At 40.7% G+C, this 10,300-nt stretch overlaps 1 protein-coding gene across 2 annotated transcripts in view; it reads right to left on the bottom strand.

The window, feature by feature from the left end:
- The window catches only part of CREB5 (cAMP responsive element binding protein 5), a 253,101-nt gene that overhangs the window by 11,370 nt on the left and 231,431 nt on the right, over positions 1 to 10,300 (bottom strand). For both annotated transcript variants that reach the window (XM_021388078.1, XM_021388079.1), the window contains one exon: positions 1,918 to 2,241. In XM_021388078.1, coding sequence (XP_021243753.1) covers positions 1,918 to 2,241 — 324 coding nt within the window. The remainder of the gene's footprint in view (positions 1 to 1,917; positions 2,242 to 10,300) is intronic.

Raw genomic sequence — 10,300 nt, 5'->3', positions numbered from 1 at the left:
CCATCTACTACCTCTTGGTGACACTTACACCTCTGGTCAAGGTGAAGACCTGCTTGGTCCCTACTGGGGCCCATTGCCTTCAGTTACACTCTGTTCCCTGCAAAGCTCACGTTACCACGAAGGCCTCACTCCAGAGACTCAGAGGCAATGGGACACATCTGGCATAACTTTGTTGCTGCCAGTTGGCCTGCCTGCCCCAGTGCTTTCCTGCAAGACTTTTGGGGTACCCAGCTAACAAGGAATGCAAAGCACAAGGAACCTAGGCTGTTCCAACCAGAATGACTCAAAGCTGGCTTCAGCAGCACAGAAGTTAAGAAGGAAAGGCAGCTAGCACACTGGCTCCTTGGCTGGTGCCTTATCCTTAAAACTGTGAGATTTCACCTGTTGCCTCAATCTCACGCATGGAGTGCTTACTCTCTGATGGATCTCCTAGAGAGCCATCAGCTTACTTTTGTTTTCTATGTTATGAGATAATGTCTTTTTATTGGAGTTTTTAAACAACTCCAAGGAAAATAACTCATTAACAGATGGGAAAATAATTGAATTCACAAAGTAAAAACTGAACTAAACTAAGGAAAGCTCTGGACATCTTCTCACAGGGGAGTCTGCTGATCTCTTATTTAGAGTGTTTCTCTAAAGCTGACAATTCATTTTACATTAGCAAATGCTTTGGGGAAATGCCATGTGCTTGCAGTCTCTGCAATAATAAAGCTAGATGTTAGTAAATAGTTAATGTTGTGGGACACTGGGATGTCAGCCAAATCCTCTCATTTTCTTTAATGTTTTCTAAGAGCTTATCTGAAAGGTATTTGCAAGCAAAGCAGTACTTCACAGATTGAAATTCTTATGGCTTGCTCATTGTCCTCACTTTATGTACTACCCACTTGCACACCTTACATTTGCTCCCCAGACCTGACATGCTACATTCACTGGCCCCAGAGTTTTATTGTTCTTGTGCAATCTCCCTGATGCAGAAGCCTATCATCTAAAGCATTAGTAGAATTCCTCCTAAATTACCTGCTAAAGTCCTTGCTCAGTTTGTGAGTTCAAGAAACGTTTCAGATATTGAATTATCCAACTGTGGAAGACAATATACCTGGTCCAAAAGTGGAGACCTCCACCTCATTCAGTGAAGATCTTCATTGATTAAACATCATCTGAATCCACTTCAGAACTCCCTTCCTAGTTTATATCTCTCTCCTTGAACTGGCTTCACTGTCTCTTTCTCCTGACACAAAATCTGCCCGCTATTGCCTACACTGTTATGTAATCATACAGCACAGCTAGGAGCTGCTATCCCCTTCACAAGGCCTGGAATCCTTTTTCTCCTCCTCTAAGCCAGTGTACCTTAAAACTATCTATCTCTGCAATCTGCAGTCTTGACAAGAAATAAATACGCCATTGAGTTCAGTGAGGTTGTTTCTTTACATATCACACACACATGCACATACATAAATTCCTTACTTTGAGTATGCATATGTGTGGCTATTTTACATCACTAAAGACTGTGCTATCTATTTCTGTAGACAGAACACATGCAAACCTTTACATCTTGGCCTGTGAAGTTTAGGTTTAAGCACATTGTACAACAAATACAATATATTAATCTTCGTAATATACTTTGTCCGTAAAAGAATAATGTGGCAATTTGCAGAGATCGGAGTACAGAAAAATCTTAGAGCTCCTTATTAAGTAAGATATTACAAGTGCCTAGAGTATTAAGCAGCAAAATAAGTTGTTGATTCACACAATTTTCTTAATAAAGTTAATGCTTCTCTGCCACCAGTAGCCAGCAGTTATAAGTAGCTGGAGGGGCTTAGATCTAATCCAGTGTTTCAAGAAGATGCAACACAGGCATGAGACTTTTACTCAACATAACAGCAAAACTCAGAGATGCAGCATGGCATAAAGGTCTACCTGTGCTTGTCCGCCCGAATGCAGCGGTGGGTGCGGCGAGGTCTGGTGATGTGCAGGGTGTGCATGAAGGTGCGAGTGGGAGTGGTGGTGGGGGTGATTCTGCTGGTGATGAGGCTGAGGATGAGGATGGTGCGCTGGGTGCTGGTGCTGGTGGGGGTAGGAGTGGTGAGGTGGCAGTGTCTGGTGTTGATGAGGATGTGAGTGCATATGATGGTGTGGCGTCTGGTCCTGCCGCGAGCTCATCATTTCCATCATGTGGCCCATGGTGTTCATATTCCCATTCGACATAGCGGCAGGGTGATGAGTCAGTGCTGCCTTCAATCTCTGGAACAGAGCAAGGAAGAAAATTTATTTGTGGAGTTCAGAGCATTCAGAATAAGATTTCTGCTGTTGTAGAAATGGTGCCTTGTGTTTTGAGTTTTTTTTCTTGTTGTTCCCTTGATAAAACACATCTTATTTCAGTTTGAGAAAGAACATATTCTTGGGCTCTAATCTAATTTTCCACTGTAAGTATGTGGAGATGTAAACATCTGAATTGAAACTTAACAGTTGCGCACTTCCTACCGTGCTGCTGAAGAGAAATAACTTGCTTTCCTCCTTTTCTGTTTGACCAGCTCAGTACCCTTAGTTTCATTAAGCTATTATTCTTTCAGTTTTAAAAAGAAGGATCTGATTAAAATAAAGGGGAAACAAAGTCTGATATTTAGTTCCCCTCTCCTTTTTACTATAGATTTTATTTATAAGACTATTGATAAATACATTGCGTTGACAAGTGCTTTTAAAGTTTATGTTTGAAGTACTCTACAGTTGTATTAGCACTCAACCTGTGTTGTTTATTTTTTCATCAGAAAGTCAAGAAGATTATAACGGTGGTCTCAACCTGATCCTTTTTCTTTGCTGAAAGTTCAAATGTATGCTATGTTATCATGTACTAAACTCTTTTCTCCTCATGTTTTGTTGGGTCCTGGAGCTCTGATCAGGACAATACTCTCCTTAATATCAATGGGATTCTGTCACAAAACGCCACTAAAGAGCAATGGGAAGGGCTGCTAGATTTCAAGCTACGAGGTAGGGTCCTTGTGAACCAAGATGATAAATAACTGAAATACAGAGAAAAAAACGGTTGCCTTTCAGCACAGTTGCAAGGTCACACCAAAGCTCTGAATTATTCTGGAATATAGCCACCTCACTGAGGTCTCCCCCTTCAAACTACTGAAATTACCAGCGTTTTAGATGAGTGTGCTAAAGTTAGAGTCTGATAGGTGTCAGCTAGGAGAAGGGCTCCTTTCTAACACAGAGAAACTTCCTTCACAGCCACGACTCCATGTCTTGCTGAATGTAGGTCACTCTTTCCAGCCAGACACCCAAGATCTCTCTTCACTTTGAAGAAGCCAATGCGCACTTGGTTAACTCTCACTAATGCAAGTAATTAGTCAGCAGAAAATAGCAGGAAGAAAATGGAAGGAAAGAGTTCCATGGTATTACTTGATGCCAGACTAGTGTGTTCTGAATAACCCATGAACTAGCTCATAATTCATTATCCAGCCAGACAATGTAACGAAGAGCAGACATCTCATCATTAAGAGATGTCATTCGTAGGAAAGCCAGCAAGAAATGGTAGTGGTACAAGGAACAGAGGTGTGCATTTCCCTGTGGCAACCATTGTGGGTCACAGATAACAGACAGAAGATCCTACAGCCAATGTGGATGACTCTTGTCAGGTGGAGGAGTAATCACTATATTGAACTGCATTTTGGTTTTGTCTTTAAAGCAAAACCAACTTGGCAGGAAACAGAATCTGTATACAAGAATTTTAATCTATATTGAAATAACATCTGTCTGTGCAAGTCTACTGCAAGGTTACAGGTAAAGGATCCTATGTTCAAAGTTGCTACCCTTTTCTATATGTATATTCGTATACCCTCTTCTATTAATTTTTGTATCCCAGATGTTATTGCAGATTTTATGAAGGTAAGTCTAGTGAGGCATTCTATTAGATTCACTGATCCAAATTTGGTAGCTTGTTTCACTAACGATCAACTGGCTGAATAAGACTTTTTAAAAAAAGTAAACATAGGAGTACTTTGTAAGACATATCCATATCTCAGTTTGTATTAAGGAAAACTAGACTGCTGACTTTAAGAAGTTTCCTCACAGAAAGCCTATCAAATTATTGCCACGCTATGGCACCTGACAATCTTCTCAAATTGATGCAATTATAGCAGCAAAGTTAAGTATCTCTTACCCTACTGCTGAGCCCTTATTCCTTAATAAGACCAAACTGAGCTCAGTCTATCATCCACAGCAGCAACCTGTCCTGGATATAAAATGGAAGTCTTGAGTAGCTGTCATACTTCACATTTCTGAGTTCAAGTGCTACCCTGGTTATTGCAAACAGCTCTTCACAATGCTCCAGGTATCAGGTGTTACCCAGGAATATATTCAGAAAAATACAGAAAACAACACATAAATCAGCTAAGTCACCCTGCACATCATCACTCTTCAAAACTGATCAAGATCTTTATCGTGAGGCTGAAGCAGCACTCAGCTCTAAGCCAAAGCATCATCGAAAGCTGTTGTAACTTCATTTTCTGAATCACAGTGCCAAACCAGACTCTTGTTAGCCAGCATTTTGCAAAGGATGAATACCTAACAAAATCTACCAATGCTATATTTGTCAACAGGCTCTGAAACCAAACTGCACTGCAGCATGCTGCATTCTAAACTGTAGACTTTCAAAACAAAACAAAAAAAAAAAAGGGAAAAACTCAATGTGCAAATAAGCATTTTTCTTTCAGCTGTAAAAACTATGGCTTACTAGTGTGGCGCGACTTCAAGGAGGATAAATTATTTTGTTTTCTTTCCACAGTCCCTTCTACCACATCCATTTATTTGAGATAGCAAATCAAGAGAGACAGTGAGAGGTCTGACGTGCAGCTGGTTTCAGTCAATAGGGGTCATTTCCATTTGGTCTGTGTGTTTTACAAGCTCCTTGTTCACTGTTCCCAATGGGAGGGTGGGCCAGCTGCCCTGGATCAGAGTCCTGGTCAGAAACCAGCTATCTACCTCACCCTGTCCCAGCACAGCAGCAGCCATCGCCCGGCCCTCGTGTCCCTGTAGCTTCGTGCTTAGATCAGCTATTCAGCAGCGAGAGCCCGGCGCGCACATGCACCTAGGGCAGCGTTTGTATTTCATTACCAAGTTGCTGCTGCCAATCAGAAACATTTGGGGAACTGTAAACATTTTTTTTTCATTCAGTCTTCAGTGAGATCAATTGGTTTTGATGTTTTAGTTAGCACACAGAGGGAAAAAATCACCAGAACCTAGCGAGCTCTTTGCACTGGGTATATGTAGAGCTGGAAGGGAAGGGTGCATTTTTGTTATTGTTCTTTTTATGTGTGCTAATTGCAAACAGCTGTTTTATTTTAGCGTCAAATAAATCTAGAATGAAATTATAACCCAGGACCAAATCCTGTGGATGTTCAGGTTTTTGGGAAGTGTGTCACTGACCGCACTGGGGCCTGGGGACACTCAGCAGCACACGTCACAGGGCCAAACGGAGGACTCATCACTCAGATCTGCTGTCACCAAAAAGCAACACTTCTGCTAACCTCACTGACAATGTTCCGTAGGGCCCAGTCCTCTTCACACCTTTCTAAAGTACGGTCTTAAAAAATCCCTACCAGCTCGGAGTTCCCAAGCCAACAAGAAATGCAGGTACCCATCAATTTTCAGGCCCCTGCTGATTTTTTAAAAATTATTATTTGATCAAACTGACATGTCAACCAACATCAGTTACAGCAGATTTCCACTTGATCGTGGCATTTCCATTCCTGATTGTCACTGGCACAAACGAGATGAGAAACCATTTCACTGAGTACAGTTTGCTTTGCCTCTGATCAAGTAAATAAAGCAAATTCCCTTTTTATCCTACAGGAAGCCAGAAGCACATAAACTCTCACATTTGATGTTTAGGAGGAAATGGAAACAATGGATAATATTGCCCCACAGGTATGAGTATATCGTTCACTGTGCTACTGCTCGTGGTAATGCACTTAACTGACACATTCAGTTTGAAGCCATCCCACTGAATATCATAAAAAGTTACACTTCAAATAAGCTATCACTGAACTGGAAATACTGTTTTCTGGAAACAGCTTGTTCTGATCCTAAAACCTGACATTATGGTGCAGTGAATTGCTTGTTGTCTCTCTCTGTATCAACATTAACCACAGTATATTTGTGGTCTGCCAAAAACAGGCTTCAAGAATTTCAGATCATGAATGAAAAAGAATATCAGCTCTCCAAACGCTCCTGCAATTCAAGATCTTGCTGTTTTTGTAATACTTCTTGATCATGACATATATTTCAGGGTTGTCTTAGTTTTAGCCTAACTTCTCTTTCTCCAAAATTGCCAGTGAAAATTACCAGGATTATTTCAATTTGTTAGAAGGAAAAGAAATGATAATTAGAACTGTTATTTTGGAGGTCGCTTTTCCCACAACTCAAATCACTTTGGGAGTTTCATATTTATATAAATACTTCTAACATTTTTAACAAGTTATATTTAGAGTACAACAGACTATAAATATTACAGTATATGCCATAATACATATATGAAAATAAACTAAAACTTCCTCCCATTTATTTCTTTGTGGGGAAACAAAAAAACCTCCCTTGGTTTTATAGATGTTATTACTTGAGTGTTCTATGACTGCATCAGACAATAAACTATTATATCATCCAGATGAATTTTATGTTGGGACAGGCATGAGACCTGCTTTTGAATAGGACTGAATTGTTCTGAACAAGTATGCGTCCCTGCACACAGAAAAGTCTCCCTTCCCCTTGTAGCTCCCATGCCCAAATCCTGCTGAATTAGAGAGAAGACCAGCTGTAGTATCAGCTCAATGTCTGGTACATTCGTATCAGGAGATTTTATCAGGTCCCTGAAGTCAGATGGAATATAATCCCAAAGATATTTTCTATCACTAGTTAGTGGCTGTGATCCTAGTCCCTGTTATACAGGGATGCAATAAGTTCCCTGCGGGGAAGAGACTAGAGGGAGATGGGAAATCAGAACAATACAGACATAAACATCCCTATACTCCTGCAATTAGGTAGTAACCTCAAGGTGAAAATCTTGATTAGCCCAACTTTATGGCAAGAATCCCATAGACTTCAGTATGACACCAATATTGTTTTCTCAATTGTGATGGTCAAGTTTTCTTTTCACACCAGTTCTCAAAGCCAAGATGAATACATGGAGTTGAGCTGGTGGTAGCTAGAGCCAAGAACAGAACATCACTCCACGTATGCCATGGCATCACACTGAATTTGATCCTTTCTTCAACGACGGTGATGAGAGAACTGACGTGTAAATGTCACTCTGGTCTTTTATAGCTGGCTGCTTACAAGCACTTCACAGTGTCAATAACAGAAACCACTGTTCCGAAATGTTCCACTCGCGTTCGTAAAAGCAAACTGGAGGCAATTAATCTCCACCCAGTAAGTGAACTGCAGATACTTATGACCGCATTTCAGAGACTGGTGATTAGAAAGTCTCCGATGCCACATTAACTGCTTGCTCCTTCATTTCTCATGCAATAAAATAAAGTCCTGCATCCTGACTGAGGGAGGAGTGAGAGGTGTGAGAAGGACATGAAATCCAGAACTGAAGTGACACGTCCCACTAATGAAAAGAGAAAAGGGGGATGCATTTAATTCACAGCTCGCCGGTAAACAGTGCCAAACTGCTAATCTTCTAATTATTTTCACATTCCTTGGCAAATCTGAATTGTACTTTTCCTTTCCTTTTTGCTTTCTTGCCCACTCAGTCAGATTTTGTAACACCACTAACAATGGATCATCATCAAGACTTCAGCACAGCTTAGCTTCTAACAAAAACAACAAATTTGCTCCCTTGTCCTTCCAAACACAAACAGAATTAGAGCTCGGCAGAAAGCAGTGAGAATCGACTGCAAACAATCAAACCAACAATAAAACTAATAGACATCATGCTGCTCAAGGACGGGTCAGCTGTAAGAGCTGCTGCACTCAGAGGAGTCTGGCTTTCCAGTGACATCAAGACAAGTGACACCGTTTCCAGACTAGTGCCAGTTTTAAATAATACAATACAGGTTGCAAATAGAGTGGCCCAGGGGTACTTGGCCAGAACTGACATCTGGTGATGGCATTTCACTGGGAATGGAAACAGCTGAGGAACAGCAGAAAGCAAAAAATGAGTTCACATACCATCTCCACTTAGAAGTTTTCTTCATCTCAAAGCAACTCAAGAAGGAGATAAACATCATTATCTCTGTGCAATGCACTACCTTTATAAGGATGGGCAGTCGAAAAATACTAAATTCTCCATGCCTCTTCTACATGTATTTTACCGAACAAATAAATTACAAGCAAGACAGAAAATACACTGAAAATACAGTTTGCTCTTCTCACTATAGACGACTTCTTGCATGAATCATTTCTCAGTGTAGTGTTAAACAACTGGGTTTGATTTGCACAGGAGTCAGGAAATGTAAAGTTCAAGAAATCAAACCCCTAATTCCCACAAAGTCTATGTCAACCCCTGCATTTGTATCCACGACAAGGGATATTTAATTATGTAATCACACAACAGACAGCAAAATGATTTATTACTGGCAAATGGTGTCATATAATTTCAACATACAATACCAATGAAAGGATCCAAAAAATACAACCAGTTTCTGTCTCATTTCCCCTCCATGTGCCAGAGTCCAGAAGTGAAGCTGCTACTTAGCTGCTACCTACCCCTGGAGAGGCAGGTTTCTGACTGCAAAACGCCTGACACTGTGGGAATTAATTGCCCGTGCCTGCTGTCAGTAGGCAGGCGCATATCTCATCTCCATCCTCATTCTCCAAATAGACAGTCATTTGCTTAGTTATTCTGCCAGATTTATCATTGTTGAATTCCCATATTATCCCTGCCAAGTTATCACCTGTGGAAAACACAGAAAAGGAGGTGGCAATAAAATTGTTCAGTGTTACACCCTGCAAAGAAGTGGCAAAATTGGGGGTCAAGGGAACCTGAACCTGCAGTGTCCAGATGTGTCCTGTAATGCCCATATTACAGCCTATTCTAGAACTAAAACAGTAAACCTTTCTCTACATTGAACGTGAAACATTCAGGCAAAGTCTCTGACAAGGGGCTGGAGCTCATGTCTTCCTTGCTCCTGCAAGCAAACTCTGTATCCAGGTTTCTAAAACCATGTTCCCATCTTCTAGTACAATGAAAGCCGGAAGTGTTTGCACAGTGCTCATACTGCTATATATATCTTGCTTGAACACATAATGAACACTTACAAGTGTATTAAATGAGAAAAGTGGGAATTGAATTCAGAGGAAGTTTGGGATTTGACTATACAAGCCAGATACTGAGCAAAGCCTCAAATCAGAGCACTCTTTAACATTGAGAACAACGCTGTAGGTTTGGGCATTTTAATCTGTACTCAAAGATCAGAGTGGATTAGCACTGCACAAATTCCTCTCAGCAGAATACTGCTCTGAAGCCTCAAGACCCCCTGAAAGAGTTATTTTGGCTTCTTGCAGAGGATGCAAGCTGCTTGCTTTCTTTTTCCCTCACAGGCATAATATACACAGCAACGACATGAGAAAGGCAGGTTCAAAGTCTTTCTCTGTCTGAAGATTTCTGAACTTTCATCACCCACCTCTCACTAAGACTGATTATGATTAAGTCATTCATATTCAAAGAAAAATGCCATCCAAGTATATAAAACTTGGGCTGTTTTTTTTTCTTTTCCCCTTCACTAGTGTGATTTTGAATACTCGTTTTTCCTGGATTAAACCCAGCACATTTAAAGGGCTACTAGCAAGCCAGAAATGGGATACATGTGCAGTTAAAAGTGCTTTGATTTCATCCCAGATGTGCAGTGCTCAAGGGCGTGCACACACACACATACAGAGTAATCCAGACACTGAGTATAGGCTATGATCTGATCTGCAGATTTTGCTTCAAGATTATACCAACCAGACTCTGAAATGCAAAACCAAAGGCCTGACCACTTACAGTCATTAGGGATCCCAGGGCACTTTGTGGAAGAGTATTGATGTTCAGTAGCCTCTTGGCCTGATTGGAGAATTCAATGCAGGTAATTAGACTTTGTTTCATTGCCACTTAGTTTCAGATGAAGTTATTTTTCCCCTTCATTTCTAAAATTAAGTAATTCCTGAAAGAGTTTTCAAACATTCCTGGATTTTTTTTTCTGAAGACTAGAACTTAAGGTACAGAATAGTGACATATAAAATGAGAATATGCTTAAAGGTTATTTCACACTTTTCTAAAGCTGAGTTCCAGAATTTCATGAAAGGGGAGGGGAGGGGA

The sequence above is a fragment of the Numida meleagris genome, chromosome 2 (genome assembly GCF_002078875.1).
Source record: "Numida meleagris isolate 19003 breed g44 Domestic line chromosome 2, NumMel1.0, whole genome shotgun sequence".
NCBI lineage: Eukaryota > Metazoa > Chordata > Aves > Galliformes > Numididae > Numida > Numida meleagris.
The sequence above is the reverse complement of the archived record's forward strand: the minus strand, read 5'-3'. Positions and strand labels throughout refer to the sequence as shown.